Source organism: Lycium barbarum, chromosome 9, assembly GCF_019175385.1.
Source record: "Lycium barbarum isolate Lr01 chromosome 9, ASM1917538v2, whole genome shotgun sequence".
Lineage (NCBI taxonomy): Eukaryota > Viridiplantae > Streptophyta > Magnoliopsida > Solanales > Solanaceae > Lycium > Lycium barbarum.
In genome coordinates this window covers 2,418,331-2,445,451 of record NC_083345.1, presented here as the reverse complement: position 1 = coordinate 2,445,451, position 27,121 = coordinate 2,418,331, and the positions used below count along the sequence as shown (strand labels likewise).

The following is a 27,121-nucleotide window of genomic DNA, read 5'->3' as shown; positions in this document are numbered from 1 at the left end:
ATAATCAAGTATTAGTAAATAAAAAAAGTATTTTAGTCGGGGAAAATTAGCTAGTCAGGTTGTCATTTTCTCATTAAGATAAAAAGATTTGTTGTCAAAACAGAAGCAAGATGTCACACCCCTTTTGGGTCCGTGCGATAAACACGCACAAGGTTTTTATTAATTTAAAGGGTTTTTTCAATTGAAGTGACATTTGAGAAGGAATTAATTATTTATACAGCGTCGTCACTTGGAATTGAGTTTTGGTGTTTCAAGTCACCTTATGAATCCCTAATCAAAAGGAAATGACTCTTTTATTATTGGTCCGCGAAAACAAAATCTGGGTAAGGAATTCTGTTGGCCGAGGAGAAAGTGTTAGGCATTTCCCGACTCCCGTGGTTTTAACACATAATGTAAAATAGGAAGAGAAAGAATATTTTAATATATTTATGGATAAGTTATAAATGATGTAAACCATGGTTAGGAATTTGTTTTAGTCAGTTAAATCTTAGCCATTAACTCTAACTCATGCCATATGTCCTTAATCTAAGGTAGAACTTGGGGAAAATGGAGTGAAGGAAAATAGAGAGGAACCCAATCTCTTATTATTAACTTACGTTTTAAGATTTGATTTTTTGGCAGTCGTTTGTTGCCACAACGCAATGTTAATCCGATGAGTTGTTTTTACCATACATTCTACGACAAATATGACCAATGCATTATGCAGGAATTACGCAAAGCCAACTCTCTCTCTCTCTCTTTCTCTTACTACTAGAAAAATTTCTATTTTCCCACTAAATTTGCCACTAATGATTAGTGACTATTTCTCACTGAATGTCGATGGAAAAAATAATTAAAAAAAAGTAGTGTTTTCACATCAAAAAATTGGAAAATTTCGCAGCGTTTCAATGGGAATCTGTTTCCCACCGTGCATTTTCCCAGTGAGTTAGGTCGGTGGAAATGAGGTGGGAAAATCATGTTTTGTAGCACAAATTTCCCATGAATGTCGATGGCAAAAACCTCTATTTGTAATAGTGCCTCTTTTTCTAATCTTAATCTATATATAATATCTATCGTTAATTTGACTAAGAGGATGCTTGAATTTGACAAGCATACCAGTGACCGGGTGGAATTTTGTTAATTAGAAGGGGACAGGTTCAATCATAATGTTTGGAAAAATTAGGACTTGCCAATTTATACACGCATCAAGCTTGAAAAATTAAGACTTGCCAATTTATCCACGGCATCAAGCTTGAAAAATTAGGACTTGCCAATTTATACACGCATCAAGCTTAACATCTTCTATGAGGATCTAAATTATATGTACCGGTAGTATAAATGTTTTTAATAAAACTTACACAAATAGCTACCTTTCAATAACTTCTAACTAGTTATAGCTACAAGTTGAAGATTTACAATTCGTAGCTGTTTTTTGCTGTATTTCAGTTGTATCTCGCATTTTTGAAATATAGTGAAATATAGCGAAATACAGAAAAATACAAAATACATTAGAGTAAATTTAGGCTCTATTTTTGGAGCATATTTTTTAAAAAATAGGCTATATTTATTTAACATAATATTCTTTTCCTTTTTAAATAGTAAGTCAAGTTAAATCAACCATACTTCACACAAATCACTAAAGAGTAAAATTAGGCCCTATTTATGGAACTTTTTAAAATAAAAATAAAAATTGGGATTCAATTTAAAACTTCCCATAAATCACGCATAACGGTTATTCTTCCATAAAAGATTACGAATCTCTCTCAACTTTTATCACAATCAAAACTTTTTGAATTAAAAAACTACTAAAGATCTAAAAACTTCCAAATACAGAAAAATATACACTGAAATATAATGAAATATGGTTAATTGTTTAAGAAATATAAAGTTGTAGTATGCGTACATACAATGGAATACAATGAAATATATCAGAAACTGTTTCATAAATTAGAAATACAAAATGTAGAAATACATTGAAATACAGCGAAATACAAAAGTCGTGAAAACAAAGTGTAGTAAAAATAGGCTCTATATTTGGAACATTCACTATATTTACACAAAAAAGATAAATACATTGAAATACAGCGAAATAATATACTGAAATACACTAAAATATACTGAAACATTTTATCAAACGCTTGGTGGGCATGAAGCTCCACAACTCTCATCAATGGTGTTCTCATGGGAACGAAGCGAGTCGTCTCAAATTGCTACAAAAAAGACGTTATCCGGAGATAAAGACTTTCAATTGGACTAGTTAATAAAGCTTCACTCCGTCGTCCTTCACCGTTGTTAGAGCTCTTTTTTTCACTTCGTCGTCGACCATGGCTTCACTCCGTCGTGATATCATTTCTTTCTTTTGTAGGTTTGTTCATTTTTTAGTTTAGTTTAGTGGAATTGTATATTTTGGTTACATTAAAAATTGTTGGTTTTTAGTATATAACTACTTTTCTTTAATATTTTCTGCTCCTATCAGTTTAGTTAACATATATATATGCATGTAATTTAGGAAACTATTTACACTTTTCTTATTTTTTATGAACTAAAACTTTTCCATTTATAAACAAGATAGATTTTAGATAGTTAAGTTTCTTAGAGTATAATTAAATTTTGAATTTGTCAAAAAGAGTCTTCTAAAGTTTAAAAGGTTGTTTGTTTTGTTGAAGTTAAACTTTACAATTATTTACATTAAAGTACAGTTTTTGGTTTAAAAACTAAGATTTTGCTCTCTCTCTCTGTCTCTCACTACTAGAAAATCTCTATTTTCCCACTAAATTTGCCACTAATGATTAGTGACTATTTCTCACTGAATGTCGATGGAAAAAATAATTAAAAAAAAGTAGTGTTTTCACATCAAAAAATTGGAAAATTTCGCAGCGTTTCAATGGGAATCTGTTTCCCACCATGCATTTTCCCAGTGAGTTAGGCCGGTGGAAATGAGGTGGGAAAATCATGTTTTGTAGCACAAATTTCCCACTGAATGTCGGTGGCAAAAACCTCTATTTGTAATAGTGCCTCTTTTTCTAATCTTAATCTATATATAATATCTATCGTTAATTTGACTAAGAGGATGCTTGAATTTGACAAGCATACCAGTGACCGGGTGGAATTTTGTCAATTAGAAGGGGACAGGTTCAATCATAATGTTTGGAAAAATTAGGACTTGCCAATTTATCCACGCATCAAGCTTGAAAAATTAGGACTTGCCAATTTATACACGCATCAAGCTTAACATCTTCTACGAGGATCTAAATTATATGTACCGGTAGTAAAAATGTTTTTATGCTATCGATAAATTATATCATATACGGTTGCATACCAATTTTACAAGATAATCGATTACTAGTATTTATCATGAAGTTTACGTGTAGTTACCTTATTAATAGTCTGATTGTATAGGAAAAAAAAAAACTCTTATCTGTATTGTTTGCACACACGATATGGATCCCCAATCTTCTTAAGTTGTCATCAGTAGTGACTATTGTATACGGTAAAAACCGGATGCGAGGCAAACCGGTGGAGCGAGGTGGCCGACTGATCTGCCTTCTTCGTCATTGGAACGACCAAGCCCGGTGACCCTAGCATTCGTGGCCGTTGGTCCGAGTAGCCGTTGGTCCGGGTGGCCGTTGATCCGAGTAGCCGTTGGTCCGGGTGGCCGTTGCACGTGGGTCACGCGCCAGTAACGTCCTGTCCTGGTCAACTACCCACCATGCGTGTGTCAGACGGCGCCGTCAGTCTAATCCCACCAAATCCGTGCAGAGCTGTCCTTGTTGCTATTATTTTATTAGTTCACATCATATGAGACCCATGGAGGTCACACTATAAATAGAGCACATCCCCCTCCTTTGTAAGGGTTGGCTTCTTCATCCTCCAAGAACACTTGTAATAGAAAAATATATATGCAATCTCTCTCTCAATATCTGATCCGGCCAGGGCCGTTTGTTTCCATTTACGTTGTGTTTCTTCCATTAAGTATTCAACATGGCTTCTAAACGTTCATGTCCGTAGCAAATTAAGCAAATCACCGTTACTAGCCGTTTTATCGCCAAATACTCACACGCTAATTTTCCGCTATCAAATATACATCAAGATCCAAGCACATATCCTATACCCGCGTACAAATTCAATTAGTTTCCCAATTTCGGGGAAAACAGTTTGGCGCCCACCGTGGGGCTAGGATAATAGTGGTCTTTGATCTTGATCTCTATCTTACCCATCAAAATCGGAAACATCTGTTGTCCGTCTCGGAAGAAACGGACCAAATGGCTAACAGTGGGCAATCTGGTCACGTCAACAACAACTAGATCGTGGCCGAAAATGAAGGCAGCGGGCCACGAGGATTGCCAAACCCCACTAACCCTTTAAATACTAACAATTCAATTACTTTGTCCGGGACACAAGTCCGGAAAGAACCGGATACCCCGAATGATATTATTGACTTGCGTTTAATTTTTGAAATGTTGCAGGAACAGAGAGCGGCGATTGCCGAACAGGGAATCACAATAGCCCAGCTGCAAAACGAAAGAGGCAAAACGACCCCGGAAAAGGCGAAGAGTGTTGCTGAACCCACAAGAGATGAGGCACGGATGGTTGAAAGCAATGGCTCCGGAGCTGGTCCATCCACCGAGGTTCTGAGAATGCTCGAAACGTTGGCGAAGCGGGTGGACTCGACCGAAAAAAGGGTGGAGACATACAACTCCCGGGTGAATCAAATCCCGGGGGCTCCGCCTATTTTGAAAGGGCCGGATTCAAAGAGGTACATCCAAAGGCCTTTTCCTCCGAGTGCCTCTCCGAAATTGATCCCGAAGAGGTTCAAAATGCCGGATATCCAAAAATATGACGGCACAACGGTCCCTCACGAACACGTGACCTCATACGCCTGTGCTATAAAAGGCAATGATATGGAAGATGATGAAATCGAATCCGTGTTGCTGAAAAAGTTCGGGGAAACTCTGTCAAAAGGAGCATTGACTTGGTACGATCATCTGCCCGAGCATTCAATCACTTCTTTCGAAATGCTCACCGATGCCTTCATAAAAGCACACGCCGGAGCCAAAAAGGTGCAGGCTCGAAAGGCGGATATTTTCCGTATAGTCCAAAGAGACAAGGAGCTATTGCGTGAATTTGTCAACCGGTTCCAAAGGGAACGAATGGAGCTCCCCCCGGTTCCGGAGGAATGGGCCGCACAAGCTTTCACAAAGGGGCTCAATGTTCAGAGCTCGACGGCTTCGTTCAAATTAAAGGAAAGTTTGCTGGAATACGAGGCTGTGACCTGGGCGGATGTCCATAACCGATACGAGTCAAAAATTCGGATAGAGGATGACCAACTCGATCTTCCCCCGGGGCCCGAAAAAATGGACAAAAGCTCGGAGAGATCACGAAAGAATTACGAACCGGAGGCCGGACCATCGAGGGAAAGGTATCGGCCATACTCTCGAAAACCAAGCTTCAGGTCGGAAAAATCAAGGGATGGCCCGAGTCATTCCTCCGGGCGGGGGTGATAAACGGGCCGAGTCCCCGGTTCAGGTATACCACCGAGGAGTCAAACGAGGAGGCCACGGCTGTGAAACTCGATCTCACAGATGAACTTCGCGAAAACGCGTTGGTCCGTATTGCAACCCAGAAGCAGAGAATGGGAAGGTACTACAATCGGAGAACCAATTTTTGACATTTCTAAGTTGGGGACTTGGTGCTTCGGAAAGATACCTTGAGCACCAAGAATCCCAACGGAGGAAAACTGGGTCCGAACTGGGAAAGACCGTGCAAGATAACCAAGGTAACAAGCAAAGGTTCGTGTCAACTGGAATCCGTGGACGGGCAGCGATTGTGCAACAACCGGAACGTGGCTCATTTGAAGGGATATTACTGCTAAGGTATGGACACCTCATGTTTAACCGTTTTTGCAGGAAGTCAATTACCAGATAAAGTTAGGATCTAGGTCTGAAAACGCGTGTTGCACTCTTTTCCTTAGTATGGTTTTGTCCCAAAATGGGTTTTTCGACAAGGTTTTTAATGAGGCAACAAGTACAATGTGTTACTTAACAAAATAAGGACCAAACGATCATAATGAATCATGTCCCATTCAACATTTGCTACGGCAAAACTAAGGCCCGGCCACCGGCCACAGCCTCCGACGTAAGGACCAAACGATCATAATGAATCGTGTCCCATTCAACATTTGCTACGGCAAAACTAAGGCCCGGCCACTGGCCATAGCCTCCGATGTAAGGACCAAACGATCATAATGAATCGTGTCCCATTTTTCATTTACTACAACAAGGCAGAAGGAATTTAAATTCTCATATGTACAAACATTTTGCAAACGCAAAGTCATCAAAAGCTGGTATAACAAAATCTTGGGTGTCTTTCTGTTAAAAGGACTTCGCCCCGATGGTAGCCGCCGTATTCCGGCACTGCCCCACTCACATACTCTATATCGAGGATTGTGCCCGAAATTCGACAAAGGCGACAAGGTCACAATGACCCAAGCCAAAGCTCGGCAAATTCCCCCAAAACGGGGACTGCTACATCAAAAACTTTGCCAAGGTTGAAAAAATACCGACCCTAAAGAAAATGCCTATCGTAATTCGGAGACATCTGAACTTATGAAGCATCGGATAAGTCCCACGGGCTCGGTGAATTAACGACTATGAGTCGACCTGTCCTAAAACGGACCAACGATCATGACCAAAATAAATGGCGAACATTCAAAACGAAGAAATACGAAGGTAACGACGAGCTGACAGGGCCACCGGTTTCGAAAGTTATCCACTCCCCGTTACTCCGATAGATCAGAGATCCGGGAAGTGTGGGGCTATCTATATACGGTAAAAACCGGATGCGAGGCAAACCGGTGGAGCGAGGTGACCGACTGATCTGCCTTCTTCGTCATTGGAACGACCAAGCCCGGTGACCCGAGCATTCGTGGTCGTTGGTCCGAGTAGTCGTTGGTCCGGGTGGCCGTTGGTCCGAGTAGCCGTTGGTCCGGGTGGCCGTTGCACGCGGGTCAAACGCCAGTAACGTCCTGTCCTGGTCAACTACCCACCATGCGTGTGTCAGACGGCGCCATCAGTCTAATCCCACCAAATCCGTGCAGAGCTGTCCTTGTTGCTATTATTTTATTAGTTCACATCATATGAGACCCATGGAGGTCACACTATAAATAGAGCACATCCCTCTCCTTTGTAAGGGTTGGCTTCTTCATCCTTCAAGAACACTTGTAATAGAAAAATATATATGCAATCTCTCTCTCAATATCTGATCCGGCCAGGGCCGTTTGTTTCCATTTACGTTGTGTTTCTTCCATTAAGCATTCAACATGGCTTCTAAACGTTCATGTCCGTAGCAAATTAAGCAAATCACCGTTACTAGCCGTTTTATCGCCAAATACTCACACGCTTATTTTTCGCTATCAAATATACATCAAGATCCAAGCACATATCCTATACCCGCGTACAAATTCAATTGGTTTCCCAATTTCGGGGAAAACAACTATATGTCCAATCAGTTTGCATATACGATTTTAAATGGAAGATATGTTCTTGAATATGCCAAATTTTCTTTTAAGTGTGAAAGTAATATTCTTATAGGGAAAACATAGCCAAAGCATTTTTATAGGGAATAATGTTATTGTTCTCTTTTTATAGTCCCATTAATCGTTGGCGATGAAGATATGTCCATGAGTTAATAACTAAATCTAGGTAATAGGGAAAAGAATCCGCCTAAATTTTGAAAAGTTTATTTATTAACTCAATTCATTTTGACATGTTTAATTTAGTCAATTATAATAGTTTTTCATATAATTTTTTTCCATTGAATCTTATCTTCTTGTTAGCAAATCTTGAGACCTCTAGTCTATGTTTTTGCTTGTTATCCAGTACTATTCATCAGTGTAAGAGAAATATAAGAAGAATATGCTTTTGTTGGTTTGCTGAGATTTTTAACTCCAATTTCAACTTATATATTGTCCAAATGCATATTATTATGTTCTTTTTTATATTTTCCTAAAAGTACTTAATAGTATAGTATTCTCTTATGTGCATGTGGAAGTTGATGAAATGTGATTATTGGGTCGATCCACTCATAAATAGTGTTAATTAGTCCGTTAGTACTATTATCCACATAAACCGTACTAATTTTTCATGAATACTCGTAATGAGTGCTCAAAGTAGGTTTTCTGGACAAATGCCCTGTGATAAGATTTAAGTAATTGAAAAAAGTACTATGTGCAGTAAGAGAAGTTTAGTACTCAGTTCTAGGAATAAGGATTTCATCTGTTCATGTGAAATTTTAGGTGGCGTTTGGCCATAAACACAAAAAACAAATTCACTTTTTTGGGAATTTTTGAAATTGGAGTTAGAGTTGTATTTGGTCATAGTTTTTGGTGAAATATAGTTGTAAAAAAGTGAAAAAAGTGAATTTTTTTAAAAAAATAAGTTTTTTGAGTTTTTGATATTCCGGAATACGAAGTTGTATTCGGAATATTTGTGGCCGAACGCCCAAAAGTAAAAAAAGTTAAAAAAAAAACAAAAAAAAGTGAATAATTTGTATGGCCAAACGGCATCTTAATTACAACTATCAGTTCAAGTTGTTTAAAAAAATCCGCTTACACAAGTTGTGTAACGATACAATCGTTTTGATTTAATAATTATGGGATTTGGCATTAAGATGCATTTGTTTTGATTATAGATTCGCTTTCACAAGCAGTTGAAGCTTCATATTTGATGTGTAATAGACTTATAGGTGAGACAAATATATGGAAAATGTGAAAAGTGTTGATTGCTAGAGGACAAAGGTCAATTTTCAAGCCTTAATTTTCCAGGCCATTTTTTAATTTATTTTGGCAACCGCTAATAAAAGATTGAACATGTAGGAGGATCCAATGTTTACATCACTTCTCTCTTTCTCGTATTGACCGGACAAAGGTTTACTTTCATGACCTGTCTTTATAGCGGGTAGGGATGGCAAATGGGCTGGTCGAGGCGGTTATGGATCAGGTTGAAAATGGGTTAACAAAAAACAGATCAACTATCCGATCCGCCCATATTTAATCCGGATAAAAAATGGGTTACCCGATAATATGAATATCCATATTATTCAAAGGTACTTCAAAGAAGACGTTGGCTTCATGTAGCTAATAGGGAGAAAATTAAATTACCTTTTTGTCCACAAATTCAATCCCTAGCATATAGTTGCATTTCAGAATTTGCGGGAATAATAGAACTTAGGAACTTTCCAGTGACATGACCTCCAAGAAGGAAAATACCCATCAAGCCCCACCATTCCAACCCCCCCCCCCCCCTCCAAACTTTCTAAAATTGAAAAAACAAAAAACTTCAAAAAACTTTTCTTAAAAAATTGTTTTTTTTAGGGTGGTGGGGTGTGGGTCGGGGATGGGTAGTGTAGAAAACCAAAAAAAATAAATTAGAAACTTTAAAAAGAATTTACAGGGGGTTTTGGGTGGTTGGGGGGGGGGGGGGGGGGGGAGTTGGATGGTGGCAGGGGGAAGGGGGTGTCGAAAACCAAAAAAAAAAAGGGTGGTGGGGTAGGGGGGGGGGGGGGGGTTCGCAGGGGGTGGGAGGCATAAAAAACAAAAACAAATCTTCAAAAACTTTTTTAAAAAAAAAAATATTTTTTTAGGGTGGTGGGGTGGGGGTGGGTAAACCAAAAAAAACTGGAGGGGGTAGGGGTGAGTCGGGTGGTGGTGGGGTGTGGGGTAGTGTGGTTGGGGGGTGGGTTGGGTGGTTGTGGGGTTGGTTGGTGAAATGTCAAATGTGAGACTTGTTTTTCCTAATTTCATCAGGAAAGTCATTTTTCTCATTTTTAAGGAACTTATTTTTCTAAAGAAAATATTTTTCAAAATTTTTAAACAAACCAACATGAGAAAATTGGCATACCGAACACACCTTATATGTTGTGGGTTTTATCCATTTTACTCATTAAATTACTCATATTTTAAGTGGATAATATGGATTGACTCATCTTTGATCCATTTTAAATGGTTTGAGTATGTCAGGCGAATAATCATATTTTTTACCCATTTTGCCACACCTACGTTCTATCCTAGGAGAGAATTATATTTCTTAAGCACACACAAAAAACTAGTGGGCTCGAAAATATTCTGATTCTTTTACATTTCTATCTTTAACATTTTTTTTCCTGTTTTTTTTTTGGACTCTTAAAACAGAAATTAGTTTTGTTAAATTACTGCTCTGAACCAGTGACGGAGCCATTCATGGCCAAGGGTGGTCACCCGCACACCCTTGGCTGGAAAATGATACTAGTATACGGATTAGATATTATAGTTAATTGGATATAAATTAAATTTTTGACACCCTTAAAATAATTGAGATAGCTAACTTAGAGGTAAAGAGTGTTCAATTTTACCTAAAAGTCACGATTTAAAGCTTTCGTCAAACACTGGTCATCTTCTTTCTTTAAAAGAAAACATACAAACAACGTCTTAAGCTACTTGGTTGATTCGTATTTGCACTTATTTTCTTCCATGTTCCGACTAAACTTATTTGTATTTGAGTTAAGATTTGCATTTGATTTATTCCTATGTTGGTTTGGAGTTACGTTGGTCTCATTTATTGAAGCTCCTTTAGTCTTTCTTCTTCCCTTCGCATTTCTTGAAAAAGAAGAAGACATATTGCTAAAAAGAAGACAACGAGATCTAATAGCAAATTTGCTACCACTTATTTTGTTCTCTTTTCTTTTTTAATTGCTTCTGTGAACATTTTAATTATCCAATTTTGTTCTCTTTCTTTCTTCTTTTTTTTTTTTCAAAGAAAGTTAATTAGTCGTTATTTCTCGCTTTGTAACACTCTCGGAATGCCCCTTGTTGTTCTCCACTTGTGGGATTATGTACATTGGGTATGTTGTTGTTTGTTGTTGCTGTCATTTGATACTATAATCACCCTAAGAGGTTTCTAGCAATGAAATTTATCAAGAATAACTTGTGAAATCAAATGGACCATAAATTTTTAGGCGGGTGTGCAGTGATGATGTTAAACATATTTCGTTGCACTCATTCATCGGAAAAAAAGTATATACTCGTCAACATTTGAACAACCTTATTAAAATTTCTGGCTCCGCCACTGCTCTTAACAGAGAAAGATAACATTCTACACATTTCATGGAGATTTGAGTCCAATTCTTTCTCAAGTTTCCTGAAGCCATCCAATTCTCTATGCACCGGACAATATTGATTGCTAGAGGACAAAGGTCATTTTCTCTATCACATATGATTTATATGCGTAAAATTTATTCTGAGTACTGATAGGTAAGGGTGTCAACCGGTTTGAACCGGTAACCGGTTATAAAACTGGCCAGTTTCCGGTCTAAAAACCGGAACCTGCCACCAGTTCCGTTTACCAGTTAAAAATTCGAAACCGGAACCGGTCCGGTTCAAAACGTCCAAAACCTCTTTTTTTTTTGTATAGTATATATACATATATTATAGTATTTATTAGTATATTGTAGGTATATTTACATATGTTATATAAGTTTATAAGTAAAGTTTATATATTTACTGACTAACAGGCTAACAACAATTCAGCAATACAGCATATACATGTATATATATATATATATATATATATATATATATATATATATATATATATATATATATATATATATATATATATATATATTAAGTTATATACTTAAGTTATACTACATATACCTAAAATATAGTAAGAATATACTTATATATATCAATATACTTTAAGTTATATGTATACTATATATACTTATAACTTATATATGTGTATATATATATATATATTTAAGTTATATGTATACTATATATATCAACTTAGGTTATATAACTTTTTTTTATATATATATATATATATAAGTTAGGGAAAAGGGTACAAAACACGCTTAAATTATGACCGAAATTTCAATAATACACCCCAACTTTGCGGGGGTCCTATGACCCCCCCCCCCCCCCCCCGGACTCATTTTTTGTGTATTATTGACGTGTTTATATGGTGACTTGGACAAGCAAGTGAGCACACACTCTTTGAGCGCTTTAGGGTAACTTAAAACTAAATGGACCAGTCTGTATTTACCACGTAGCAGTCTAAATAATCTTTTTTTTTTTTCATTAATTCCACCAAATAAAAACTCTAACGACAGGAGTTGGTGTTATTCCACCGTTGAGTTCCACAGTTGAGTTCTTCAAATCGACGCCGCTGCTTTGAAGAGGGAAGTTTGGATTCCTTTAAATTTCTTCTCTTTATGTTACATTTTAGGGCTTACAATTTCTTTCCCCAAAATTTCTGTTTAAAGTTTAGGGTTAGCTATGGAAAAAGTAAGATTGGATTTGAACAAAATGTTATGATTTGCGTGATTAGTGGTACGTAGAAATCGAGTGCGAGGGGGAGAGTTTTTTGGGTTTGATTTGGGAAAGTTGAGAAATGTATAAGACATGTCTGATTTTAACTTTTCAACAGCACGTGTATACACTCGTTTGAGTTTGGGTGACTTTGTTGCCCAGGTCACCATATGTAACAACCCATTTGGTCGTTTAGCACTTTTAGGCCTAATATCCCTAAAACGCCCTTTTCGCGGTCTAATTTTGGTGTCTATAGCTTGCGATAATGAGTGATTTGGTTATTTAATTGACGAGTAAATTTTAGAATATATGTATTTAATGTGTGTGAATAGTTTATTCATAAAAATAATATTTGCACACATATAAGGTGTAAGTGGGTAAATATGGTATTTGACGGAGTGGATAATTGGTTATATATTTAATTTTAACGGGAGATTAATTATCTATAAGTAGCTTATGGTTAATGATTAAGGTGGACATCATGACCCTCTGCGTGGCAGCAACTAGTGAGTAAGTAAATAAAGTGGCTAGGTGTGCAATTGGCTAAATATTGTATTGTAGTGGGATAAATGAATTAATTAAAAGTTGAGTGATAAGTGATAGGTGGCTGACCCACGTGGATCCTTAGAATGACAACAACAATTGACTCATGTATTATATATTTAGGTGGCACATTCAGAATATAGGTGTATTGTGGAAGTTAATTAAAGAATTAGACCCCACATTCCATTATGAGAAGATTCCTTTTCATATCTCATTAGAAGTGAGCTAATTCACTTACAAAGGTATTATGCAACAACTTTTTTCTCCTTGCACGAGAGTTAATGGAATAAATCAACTTGTAGTAATAATTTATGAGTTAGTGGGAGACAAAAGGGATTAGCTAATAAATTAAGGGAATAAGTGGGAAATGACCCCTTTCCACGTGGGAGCCATTCTATAAGGTAAAAATGACTCATTGATTATATACAGATTTGGTGTCAATCTTAAAGTAACTCTACTATTATGAATGAATAAGTGATATGTTAACAATAATGCACCACGTGGGTCCATAGCAATTGACAATCAGTGACTAAGCAAATTGGTGGCATTTTTTTTTTGGATGAATTGATTTCTGTGGAAGATAATAACAAAATGTGGACCCCAAGGTCCATGATTACTTAAGCTTTCTTGTATAAAATATATCATTCATATAGCTGCCAACATATTTAATGTTAGGGAGATATTTTATTCAAGAAGCTAAAAGGAGGGCAGTAGGTTACTTTATCTTTGGTTGTCAAAAACGTGAATAAAAGTGAGGATTTAAAGAAGAAGAAATCTGATCATGAATGATAACATGCCTAGGGGGGCACGTGTTATCATGGCTGGCAGCATTAGGATTAGTGGATGACAAATCCTAATTCATAATTCATCTTCTCAAAGTTGAACTAGAGAGAGAAACACTTCATCTTCACCAAAGTTGAGTTGAAAGAGAAAGAACCACACGGCCATGGCAGCAGCTCCTTGAAGCTCACGACCAACCCTCTTCAATACCATTAAACTACAAATTTCATCTTGATTTGGAGAAGGAATTATCAACAGCCATGGATGCTCTCACGGCCAACTTCAAGTGTTGCAAGAAAAATTAAATTCCTAAGGTGTTCTAAGCATTTAAAGGAGCAGCAAGGTTAGGATTTAAGTTGAAGAAGATGAAGTGGTGCAAATGGTGAAGTTATTGTAGGATCTGTCCCAACTAAATTAAGGTAAGAATCCTCCTCTCCAACGTTTACCCAAATTTGGCAGTAAAAAATGGAGACCGTATTCCCAGAATGTTCAACTGAAAAATCATAGACGGGACTCCACACTTTAAAGATCTCATGACTGGCATGTTCAATGATGACGAGTCAGAGGTAATTTGCACTCATTATTTTAATGCAAAAATACATAGATGTTAAAGTTATGTTAAATAAATGGAGTTTTCAACATGTATTTGAATCATAATTATTTATTTTGATAAAAAACAGTGAACTGTCAATCAGTTTATTAGTCTTTTCAAATGTATATCCACATGTATCTGAACATAATTATGTATTTGAACCTATGTATATGAAATTATCTATTAAATCAAATACAAGAAAATAAATTCTGAAATATTTGGTATTTTTGTATCTGACTTATTTAAGTATGATACTATTGCAGGACCGTCCTACTTATAGGAATATTGTGCCGACCATCAGTGAGATTGAGGAACTTGGATTGCGTCCATATCTCTCCGGTAAATCCGCATCGACAATTCAATAACAAGTGGCGGATGACTAAGAAAATTTTAGTTCGACACCACCACATGTGTCTGCGGCCAAGCAGCCTCAAAATAAAGGTGTATCACAATCTCCACCTCACAAGAAGCCTAGACAGATGCTAATGGTACCATCGCCATCGAAGAAGACCATATCTCCAATTACACGTTTTGGTAGTCATCCGAGTGGTGGACGATTGACCAGATGTCATGGGTTGGCACCAACTGGCATGCTTCAGCAATGGAAAAGGAATCAACTCCAATACCCAACCCCTCATCTGTTGTTCCTGTTGACGTCCCATCTACCATCAAATCTGAGGATATCTCTGGTCTGAGGGAGGAACTCAATGAGTTTAAGAATAAAGTAAGACTTATTATTTGTTATTTATCATATTTTTTTTGTATTATATTACTGTTTAATAAGGTATGCAGTTTTATGTTTTTATTGTTTGAAAAGAATCTTCACAAAGCCATCAACAAAAACTTTGCCAAGGTTTTTGAATATATGAAAGTGAATCAAACTACAGAAAAGGTATTAATAATCTATACATATACAATTATTTGAAATTTTGAAATACAACAGATACATAAAAGTTATCAAAAAAACTGTGTTTTATAGGGTGCTGACAGTGCGGCCCCGGTTCAGCCAGCCGACGAATTACATTCCACGGGATGCTGGAGTACAAATGCAAACCGACACGGTTCATGCAGCGTCAACAGAGGTAGTTTTTTTGTGAATTCGATGTATTGAAACTGTACTTGTAATTTCTGATTGACATAATTGGATGTTATTTTAAAGTTTTTTGGTGTGTTTTGAATGTATTTGTTTTCCATCAAAATACTTGGTTGTATATCAGAGTTTACTTGATGTATCTGTAAAATAATCAAGTGTATTTGGTTCAAGTTTTTTTTGACATATTTTGAATTTAGTATCTATATATCTGGTTGCCTTTTGTTCAAATACAACACAGTTTTTACTTTGTCATGTGTTTATTGTGTATCTTAAATTACCCATTGATGTACATGGATGTACGTTGAAATTACTTATATTTTGTTGAAACCATACTTGTATTTTCGGATTGATATATTTAGTTGTTTTTTAAAAACAATTTGCTGTGTTTTGAATGTATTTGTTTTCTCTCAAAATACTTGGTCATATATCAGAGTTTACTTGATGTATCTGTAAACTAATCCAGTGTATTTGGTGCATGTTTTTTTGACATATTTTGAATTTAGTATCCATGTATTTGGTTGCCTTTTTTTTCAAATACAACACAGTTTTTACTGTGTCATGTGTTTATTGGGTATCTTGAATTACACTTTGATGTACATAGATGTACGTTGAAATTACTTATATTTTATTGATGCAAGACTTTTTTTATAGTCATATTTGTATTATAATCTATTATATTTAACTTATTTAATGTATTTGCCTTATTTATTTATTTATTTATTTATTTATTTATTTATTTATTTAATTTCTCTATTTTTTTCAAAGGGAGTTGACATGCAATAGTTTGATGTGCCTGATATTGGAATGGATCATCACAACGAAAGTGGGGAAACATTAAAGGCATCTACTGAAGAACTTCAAGAAGGTGGTGATAATTCTGGAGAACAAAAAGAATCGACGGTATGCATAAATCAAATACATGTGATTGTTTCATAATCTATATTTTGTACTTAATGTATTTCCATTTCGTGAATAGGAATACATAGTTCAGTTTCCCGAAGACACCGTATCTGTCAAATCGCTAGTCGTATCAGCAAACTCCGCTGACATAGCAGAGGTCCTAGCTGATATTTCTTGCACAGGCTAGTCTTCGGGGCCCTCTCATGACAAAAGTGTTGTATTGCAGGAAGATCGTCCTATTTTCGAGACGCTGCCCAAAGTTGGTGAGAATGTGATACCCTTATCTTAGTTTCGTTTGCCTGACGAGTTGTTTCCAAGCCAAACTCTCGAAAGATGAATGGTTTTGCATCTATCAGTCGCCCGGAATAGGCATCCTAGTAAATACCAAGTTTCCCCTTTCATGGAGAATTACGACTCTGCTTCAGGAAAGTATATATAAACAAGCATTAATGTATTTAATTTTGTGTATTCCAAAGCATTTTATATTGATCATATGTATTTTGAATATTTCAGGTGGTTCAAAACTCATCACTGTCCGCATTTTTAAGAAAAAACATCCATTCGCGAAAGATCCTATCACTGGCCCAGTCGACACAGAGCTTTTTGATAAGTACTTGGAGTGGATTCGCAAGGGACTGCTTGTCATGCATGAAAATAAGTATGTTCTTCATGTAAAAGTTGCAGATTGTACTAATTAATGTAGATATCAGTTATTTATTTCATATCAACTAACTCTATGTATTTTGCATAATCCTTTCGTAGAAAGAACAATGAAGATCGTTACAGAAAGAAGATGGAAGCTTTTGAGAATGATGCATATTATACATATAATGTTGGCATCACAGTAGTAGAGAACAAAAACTGGTTCTACCAGTTATCAATGAGTGGCCAGCTGTGGAATGATGAGGTTCAATAAAGATATAGATACATAAAATACAATTTTCCATTTTTTAAGATTTATGTTTTGATGTTTTTAATGTTTATGTGTTTCGATTTTCAGCACATTGACGTGATTTTCTACTACTTGCGAAAGAAAGGCAAGTATGACAGAAGGAGCACTTTCAAATATACAACAGTTGACTGTCTCTTCATGCGAAAGGTTGATCAAACATATCTTACATACAACAACCCGGAAACTGGATCCAATGTAGCCAACGAAGAAGACGATCTATGGCAATATGTTAAGGGCTACAGATTGAATGCAAATGTTCCGTGGCATTCAGTTGACAATATTTTTATACCTATCAACATCAAAGAGGATAATCATTGGATTTTGGTTGTACTCTCATTCAATGACAGGTATTTTATGTATCTATATTTTATTAGTTAAGTATTTTTTGTTTCAATTGTGTTTTAATGAATCATATATTTACATATATTCTATTCGGTACGACAGGCGACTTTATGTGTACAACTCATACCGAGGCAGCGCAGACCACAACGCAGTTGTTAGAAGGGAAGTACAAAAACTTGCTGCCCTCCTGCCACATTATCTACACATCAGTGGATTGTACACTCAAAAAACTGGCATGAATTAGCAGAATCCCCCAGCATATACGGACATGACACAGAATGAGAACTTTCAAGTGGAGTATGTAGAAAATCCGCCACAGCAAGACACTACCAGCAAGTACGTATATTTTAATGTATTGCAATTTTCATATACGGGGTTCATTCTAATAATTCTACTTCTATTATACTTTTCCAGGGATTATGTTGTGTACGTAGCAGCGTTCGCTAAATATCTAAGCACTGGTGAAGGTATCCCAGCACAAATCGATGCAACAATGCTCCGTAATAAGTACGACGCACTCCTTTGGGACTATGCTGCACGAAAGATCGATGAACATGCTATGAGCGACATTGAGGCGCCACCAAAACCAGTTAGGCCAACAGTGGATTATGGAAAAGCTGCACAATTGATGTTACTTAGGATCGATGTAGGAATATTTAATTGTAATTTCAGACTATGGCTATTTTTATAGCAAATATTTTAGATTTAGTTAGTTTAAGACTATCTTATCATTTTCCTTAAGTTCTAATTGGAACATTTAAGCTTAGTCTAATTATCAAAGTTGTGTGATTTTGTTTTTGGAATTTAGATGAATGTGTATATCTGGCTATATTTTGGATGTGACAGTGAGGTACACTCTAAATACGTATGCGTATTTAGATCTTTGAAACAAGGGGGTTGTATGTATTTGAATTCGCCAAACCCAGAAACATCCAAATATTTCAAATACAATTGCAACTTAATAAGATAGCACAGTCAGATATATGTTTTAAATTATATGTATTTGATGTATGTTGGAATCAATACTAAATTTTAATATACAGTGACTATTTTTGGATGAATGTGTATATCTAATATCTGGCTACATTTTAATATACAGTGATCATTGTGTGATTTTGTTTTTGGAATTTAGATGAATGTGTATATCTGACTATATCTTGGATGTGACACAGTGAGGTACACTCAAATACGTACGTCTTTTTATATCTTGAAACAAGGGGGTTGTATGTATTTGAATTCGCCAAGCCCAGAAAAATCAAAATATTTCAAATACAATTGCAACTTAATAAGATGGCACACTCAGATACATTTTTTAAATTATATATATTTGATGTATGTTGGAATAAATACTACATTTTAATATACAGTAACTGTTTTTTTTTTAAAGAACTGATGCTGCCTTTTTATAGTCATTTGTGAATAAATTTAAAGATAACTATTCAATACAATTCCAAATGAAGATATCACAGAAGTAGCATTCAAACAGATTTCGTTTTTATTCAAAAAAAATGCAAACCAACAGTTTATCTAGTGTAACAAATCTAAACTGCTACAAACAAAAAACAATTACTTCCTTCTAGGAGCATTACTACAAGATCGTCTATTGTGTCCAGTCTGTCCACAAGTACTGCAAGCATGTCTCTTTTTTCCAAGAAGAAATTCAAATAACGGCTTATCACGCTTATTCTTCGCCCTACCAGGATGTCTCTTGTATATTGGTGGCAAAACCACATCCTCTGATATGTATGTTGGAACCTTCCATTCCCGCTCGTCAGGGAGAGGATCCACGGCGACATCATACGTCTTCACCACGGTGTGCAGTTTGAACAATTCGGAACAGTAATCATCAGCCATTAGATTTTTCTTCTTAATGACAGCCCATGCATGTGGGCATGGAATTTCGTCTATTTGAAACATCTGACAACTGCAAGTTTTGTTGTCTAAGTTAACGATGAAACGCCTTCGTACATCATATACTGTTTACAAGTATTCGATTGATGGTTCGACCTACAACAGATTAGTCAAATACAAAAAACATACATTATGTGCAGTCAAATACACATAAGTTCATGTTTGCAAAGATTAAACCATTATAGTCATAAACATATCGCTAATTATTTTTCATAGCTGACTAATTGTATTTGGTAAATCTAGTCACATACACCAAATTACTGTAAATATTTGACACATATATCCAGACTGCATATAATTAAATACAACAAATGCAGCTAATATAATAGAATCAAATACATATTCGACTAATAAATACAAGTTATCATTTCACAGAGATCTCACAGATTGCATATGCTAAATATAGCAAATACAACGAACATAACTGAATCTCAATCGAACATACTTAAGCAATTTGAAATGAAACATACCTTCATACGCAAACATAGATACTCATTTATTGATAACATCTCCTGGAACTTTTTACCGAGTGTTGTGAACGTGTATGTACCATTTTTCCGGTTATTATAATTCCGTCTTCCAAACATCTTCCTCACTTCTTCTAGAAAATCAAATATAGGAAGCTCTCTTGCTGCTACAAGGTGACGATTAATACACTCTGCCATGTTTGAAGTCATTGTCCACCATCGGTTAACAGTTGCATACACTCTAGCCCACTTTTCTCTTCCAGCCAATTCCAAATACTCTGCCACCCGAAAATCTGCCTTCTCAACCTTCCCCATAAGCTCGTCAAAATCTTCCTGCGTGTACGCTTTTTCCATTGCATAAAACACAGGACTCAACACATCATGGCTCTTCTTATACTTCTTACATACGTTACCCCAAAGATGCCATATGCATGCATAATGCGGCACATTCAGATATATTCTAGAAACAGCTTTGTTTATGCTTTCATGCCTATCGGAAACAATACACATGTTCTCTCTTACACCATACGCTTCCCTGAATCGCTCAAAGAACCACGTCCAAGACCTGTCATTTTCTGAATCTATCACACCATATGCTAAAGGAAGTATATTACCTGCACATACCACGGCATTTAAAAAAAACAGTTTCTATATACTCATTCTTTAGTATAATCAAGCTCATATATGTATTTGACTTACATGCACCGTCTAACATGTTTGCTGAAACGAACGTTCCGTTGTATGCTGTTTTGAGGTGGCTTCCGTCAACTACAACAATTGGCCTACAACAATCAAACCCTTTGATGAATGCATACAATGCTATAAACAGATACAAAAACTCATTTTCGTCTGATTTTCGCATTCTTATATGTGAACCCGGATACGTTTTATCCCTGATGTATAGGTACCCAAGCAATTTTTGGTAAGAATCCGACGGTTCACCCATTAAATCCTTCATCGCTTTTTCCTTAGCCCGCCAAGCGACCATATAGGACACATCCATTCCAAGATCGTTTCTTACATCCTCCGTTATATCATTAGGTGTGTATTTCCTCTTATGGTTGGCTACTTTTGGCTTTACAATTGCACCTATCAACCAACTCGTCGCATGGCGTTGTGAATACACCTTATCTTTTAGCGGACATGTATGCTTGTCACGAAACTCCCTAACCCTGAACATTTCTGATTTACCAATGCTCGATGCCCTAAATTTCCAATCACACTCTTCGGACACACATACTAGTGTATAGCTTCAAATACAAACATGAAAACAAATACTTTAGTTGACAATACATCAGATAACTACATTAAATTTAAAATATAATACTCTAAACACACCTTATCGCATTAGACCTCTCGGCACGAAAATTGAACCTATTGGAAATTGCATAATTCGCCATAACAGCCTTTAGTGTATCTTTGTCCTTGTAAACTTGATCAACTACAACCACTTTTTGGTTCTTATCTGATATAACCAGATTTGTGTCGTTTTCGAATACAACAACGACATTGCCACAACTTGAAGAAGCTAAGTCTGCACTCCCTACTATTTCCATAGTATTTGTTTGTTTTGTGTAACCAATTCGCAAAACCCCTCCTTCAATACAACTTTCGCCAGATACACAATTATCAACGTTTTTATTAGTTGTAGTTATGCACAATGGATACATCACTAACTGTTTGTTCTCTTTCTTCAATTCCACATACACGCTAACACTCATATCATTATGTATTTCCATTGGCGTATCGTTACCTTCAACGATATATTTGATGTATATGTTTTTCAGTTGCATGTTTATATTCAGCTGAGTTGCAACTTCTTGTAATAAATCTATATATGTCGAATACTCTGTGAAAGCCACCGCATCGATTTTGAAATTCACATAACAATTTTCATTGTTCCAATTACCTAAGTGTCTTAGCAACGACGATACAGTGGACATTCTTGTACTCAATATGAATGAATTAGTTGAGATTGATTACAACATGAAATACATTATAAAATAATATACAAAATTAATACACTGGTAATATACAAGCAGAGTCTGTGAATCAAATACATACATACTTTCAAATACATTAACATTTTTGATAAACAACATATGAAACATTATCTCATATACATAAATACACACACACACACACACATATATATATATATGAAATATATTACAAGCAGAAGCTATGTTTATCAAATACACACATACTTTCAAATACACCAGTACTTATGATAATCAACACATGAAACAGTCTCCCAAATACATAAATACCTAAAGATTTATATAAACATCAATCAATTATATACAATATGTCAAATACATTAACACTTGTGACAACCATGAGAGATATATGATACACTCTCTCAAATACATAAATACATACAGAGATATATATGGCTTACAGGAAACAAACGTAGAAACACATCAAAAAACCAAGATTGTTTCAAATACAAAAATTCAAACAAACTATATAAATACAAAAACTGAATGTACATGTTTTCAATACACAATTCATTACTGCTCAAATACCCCACCAACATACAACACAAAAATACTACATTCAGTTTTTTTTTTCCGAACATATAACACATTTATTCGAAGCTCGTCACTGAAGAGGAATTCAAAGACGAAGGTACTTAGGACAGTTTGCCAAATAAGATGTAAAAAACTACGAAAATCAATGGCAATCTGAAATACATTTTAGTGTTTTTATTAAAAAAAAACCACGAACTTTCAAATTACCTTTGGAATGATCATATTTGCTGTGTTGCTGTTTTTCCTCTGTAGTTGATTTGTTTGAATTTTACGATTCGTTTGAATTTTTGAATTTTACGTTGCATTTGAAAAGGAAGGGTGGAGAGAAGGAGAATCGTGAAGAATATGGAAATGGATGCTAAATTTATGGAGGAGATTATGAAAGATATTATTAGGAATTATATTTCCCCATTTAAGACCAAATTAAATGCCTATTTCTAAGGGATCTGTTTTTAAAGATATAGTTTCTGAGTCTATTTACTATACCATAAATACACGCAATACATATGGTAATTAATTAAAAAGGTAGCTACGAAATGTAATAAATAAAATGGTAGTTACTAATGGTAAGAACCTATAATAAGGTAGTCATTCCTGTAAGTTTACCTTGTAATTTTGCTGTAGAAATATAGGCCCGAATGAATCTGCTTGCCCATAGGCCCACCTTCTTGGTTTGAGTTGGGGTCATTTGCACTTTCGTTCCTATTTTGTGTTGTTCTTTAATTTTTGGCCTTCAAATGGGTTGGTCTTTTTTTTTTTGTTTTTGGACCTTTAAACTTGAATTTATGCATATAGGAGCATAAGTTAAACATCATAATATTCACAAATTATATCTGTGCTCTTAAAGAACTTATGTTTCACTAGGCATAAGTTCGATTTTGAAAAATAAAAATTAAAGACCAGTCCATTTGAAGGCCAAACTGTGCAAAGTTGATAGGCACGCTATTAAGTGCTAAATGTGGGCTTTCCATGTTTTAAGGGAAATCTACATGGTATAGAGAACATTAGGCCTTATTTATATTTAGTAGGTATACTTTGTCCAAATTATATCTGATAGTCAAATCTTGTATGTCAATTACGCAAAGTAACTAATTCAAAACTCATTTCCTCTTATTCTATTGTATCAATCTTTTCCCTCAATCCCCTCTCTCTTCTCCCTCAATTCTCTCACCACACTTAAAACAGCCACTACCTCCTCCTCCACCACCGCCTCCTCCATAGCCACCGCCACCGTAACCACCACCTCCACAGTTACCACCACCGTATCCACCGCCGTAGCCACTATCACGACCACCACCATATCCACCGCCGTGATAACCGCCACCACCACAACCGCCCACCGTGGTTATAGGACCCACCGAAAACAGAGGCACCGTCAGCGCTAGTGACATCAACAGCCTTGGTTCTTCCGTCACCACTAGATTCAACTTCGAAACTTTTAGATCTATCCTCTCCGACGAATTAGCGAAGCTAGATCTCAATTCTCCGGTGCTAAAAAGCTCAGATCTATCTTTTCCTGCGAGATACCGGAAAGCTTATACCTATTTTATCTCTAATCTTCGATGGTGCATTTTATTTCTTGTATCTCAAATTTGAGTGTATTTTTTCCTTGTATTTCAAATCTGAGTGTATTTTTTTTTCTTGTATCTCAGATTTGAGTGTATTTCAGTATATTCGTTATTTTTTTTAGTGTAAAATAGAGTGTTTCTTTATGTATTTTTCGCTTATATTTCGAAGGAGGTTTTTTTGTATACAAATGAATACTGTGAATTTTGAATACAACTAAATATTCTTGTATTTGTTTTGCATTTATGTTGTTTGAATACAACGCAATTTAAATACAATAAGTTGAATACAACGTAACATTGGTACGAATGAATACAACCAAATTGAATACATTTGAATTGAATACATCGAAATACAACCGAATTGGAATTGGATTACAGCCGAATTGAAATACAACGAAATACAGTAAAATACAGCTGAATTGGAATACAACCGAATTTAAATACACATTACTGTAGCTACGAAATGTTATTGGCAAAAGTGTAGGTATGTCTATAAAAAAAAAAAAAAAAAAAAAAAAAAAACATAGTGTAGTCATTTGTATAAGTTTCCCATGTTTTAACAAGTTACTTCAATCGCCAAGCCCAAACATTTTAGTTTTTTAGTTAAATTGTGAAACTGCTAATTTTTTTTTTTTTAATCGAACCGAAAATTTGAGAAACGCCTACGTTAGTAGAGATGAATCTAAAATGAATTCTGTAAGTTTAATTGCACTCATTATTATTTAAGTTTTGAACTATGTATATACTTGTACAAAAAATTAACAAGTATACACATATCAGACATTCTTCAATATATATTATCAAATGCATGTGAGAATAAATGTTATTAGAGTTAAATGATGAATGTTATATGTTATGGATATACAACGTCAACCGAATATAATATTTCACATGATATTGGTTTGAAAATATATTGAACATTAATTTTTCTATGAAACTTACAAACAACTTTATTACTCACCCTCCCATTGTTGAATATTTTCTTGATTGATACAATATGTGTATATTGTGACAATACCAATGAGGTAGGAGTTACCCTCTACTTTTGGATTTTATTTTTTTGTTGGGGTGGGACGGGGGTAGGGGTTGTAGCCTTGTAGGTATATCAACGAGGCTCCATTAACGAACTATGGGGTTAATTAAAAGCTCATTGTGTATTTCCTCATTCCTTTCTTAAGAAAGTTTAATATTTCTTTTCAACAAGAGACATCTTGTTTTCTTTTGTGGGTAAGATTTTACTTCCCATATTATTTTTCCCATAGAACACGAATTTTTTCTTTCCTTGGTTTTAGTTATTTCTCTGTTGAGTTAAATAGAGATATAATATTTATAAATACTTGGTAGACTCATTCTTGAAAAAGCTTTTGCATATTTTGAGAGTGATAAAAATCATTGTGAGACTGGGAATCTCTTGGTTTGGATCGAATTTTTGAAATTGTTTTCAGGTTTATTCTTGATGGTAATTCTTTCTTTTTCAAATCTTTACATCTCCGATTCGTTCTTTTCATTCTTAGGGATGATTGGTTTAGCATACTAACTGTTACCTTAGACTAGAAAGTGTATGAGATTCCTTCTGTTTGGTTTCACATACTAATTGAATTTCTATCTTAGTATTCTCATTGGTCAATATATTTATATATTTGCAACTATTTTGCTTGCATGGACCCCAATCATATCACTATTTAATTTTAATTGAAATGTATACTTTTGATCCCTCAGCTTGTGAATTTTGGCAAATTTATGAATTATATGCTATTACATCATTTAAATACCTACTATATATTATGCTAAGTTTATATAGTTACTCTACATTTGAAAGAAATATAATTTTTAAAATAGTCCAAATGTAATATATTTTCTATATAAGCAAAGATACACATGTTAATTAATAGACAGTAAAGAAAGCAATTAATCATATATCACAAATATAAAAAATTAATACCAATAACTGAGAACTAAAAGTGTTATTATCCAAACAAGATATTTATTCACTCACCATATATCTATTTGGTAAAATGCTGTCAAAGTTATGCTAACAAATAAGATATTTATTCGTTCACCCTATACATATATAGCCTTTGGCTAATGCTATCCACGTTATGGGTTTGATTGCTAGAGGACAAAGATCATATCCAAGCTTCAAGTTTTGGGCCAGTGATTTTTCTCTATCATTATCACGACTTATAATTAAGTTATATGCATAAAAGTTTTATTTGAGTACTGATAGCTGATGCCATTATTCCACTGATATTTGCTCTGATTTTACTTTCATATTTTCCATTTAATAACTATATTATATGGCTTATATGAATTGATACAAGAAGAAAAATAATGAGAAGTATAACACTTAACATAAAAGGTTCGAATTCTTGACCAACATTGTGCAAAAAAAAAAAAAAAAAAACACTCTCTCTCTCCACAATTTTCAACTAGACTTTTATCCCCTCTTATCACATGATCTGATCATTGATAGGTGAGTTATAAATGCAATATCCATTTTTCCCTATAAATTATAATATTTCTTCTTGCTACGCTTATCAGCAAAAGATTCATCACCCACCAATAATACTCATTTATATAGACACGTCAAGTGAATAGGCAATTGGACAACAAAATGATGCTCTTTCTCCTCTTTGAAGCCCTACCTATTATTCTTATTTTCCTTCTTCCTAAAGCAAAAAACAGCCGCAAAAACAATCTGCCACCAAGTCCTATAGGGCCGCCATTCATTGGAAACTTGCATCAATATGATAGTTTAACCCCTCATATCTATTTTTTGAAACTTCCCAAGAAATATGGAAAAATATTCTCATTGAAACTTGGTTCTACTCCAATGGTAGTAATCTCTTAAGCAAAATTAGCAAAAGAAGTATTGAAGACACAAGATTTAATATTCTGTAGTAGACCTTCTATTGTTGGCCAACAAAAATTTTCTTACAATGGTCATGATGATGGACTTGCACCTTATAATGACCATTGGAGGGAAAGGAGAAAATATTGTGTTCTTCATCTATTTAGTCTCAAGAAAGTGCAATTGTTTAGGCCAATCCGTGAAGAGGAAGACTCAAAAATGATCAAGAAAATATCTCAACAAGCTGTTAATTCTCAAATCAC

The 27,121-nt window shown here is 35.2% G+C and overlaps 3 protein-coding genes across 3 annotated transcripts; 1 reads left to right on the top strand and 2 right to left on the bottom strand.

Moving 5' to 3' along the window:
- Positions 1-16,510: 16,510 nt before the first annotated feature.
- Positions 16,511-18,588, top strand: LOC132610270 (uncharacterized). Its single transcript, XM_060324582.1, has 6 exons — positions 16,511-16,662; positions 16,747-16,891; positions 16,996-17,140; positions 17,234-17,532; positions 17,630-17,863; positions 17,942-18,588. The coding sequence occupies exons 2-5, from the start codon at positions 16,878-16,880 to the stop codon at positions 17,769-17,771; spliced, it is 600 nt and encodes a 199-aa protein (XP_060180565.1). The 5' UTR covers positions 16,511-16,662; positions 16,747-16,877; the 3' UTR covers positions 17,772-17,863; positions 17,942-18,588.
- A 505-nt stretch (positions 18,589-19,093) lies between these two features.
- On the bottom strand, positions 19,094-21,848 carry LOC132610409 (uncharacterized). The gene is made up of 4 exons (XM_060324706.1): positions 21,244-21,848; positions 20,605-21,155; positions 19,909-20,519; positions 19,094-19,444 (listed from the first exon to the last, which is right to left on the bottom strand). Exons 1-4 carry the CDS (start codon positions 21,846-21,848, stop codon positions 19,094-19,096), a joined length of 2,118 nt encoding a protein of 705 aa, XP_060180689.1.
- Positions 21,849-23,575: 1,727 nt separating this feature from the next.
- On the bottom strand, positions 23,576-26,244 carry LOC132610406 (uncharacterized). Its single transcript, XM_060324704.1, has 2 exons — positions 26,229-26,244; positions 23,576-23,955 (listed from the first exon to the last, which is right to left on the bottom strand). Exons 1-2 carry the CDS (start codon positions 26,242-26,244, stop codon positions 23,576-23,578), a joined length of 396 nt encoding a protein of 131 aa, XP_060180687.1.
- Positions 26,245-27,121: the final 877 nt, after the last annotated feature.

Excerpts from the sequence above, each read along its gene's own strand:
- LOC132610409 (XM_060324706.1), bottom strand. The coding sequence starts at position 21,848 with ATGTCCACTGTATCGTCGTTGCTAAGACACTTAGGTAATTGGAACAAT. Across the intron at positions 21,156-21,243 it reads GAGAGGTCTAATGCGATAAG|CTATACACTAGTATGTGTGT; the intron begins GTGTGTTTAGAG and ends TTGTATTTGAAG. Across the intron at positions 19,445-19,908 it reads ATCTATGTTTGCGTATGAAG|ATGTTTCAAATAGACGAAAT; the intron begins GTATGTTTCATT and ends TGCAGTTGTCAG.
- LOC132610270 (XM_060324582.1), top strand. Across the intron at positions 17,141-17,233 it reads GCCAGCTGTGGAATGATGAG|CACATTGACGTGATTTTCTA; the intron begins GTTCAATAAAGA and ends TTCGATTTTCAG. Across the intron at positions 17,533-17,629 it reads GTACTCTCATTCAATGACAG|GCGACTTTATGTGTACAACT; the intron begins GTATTTTATGTA and ends TCGGTACGACAG.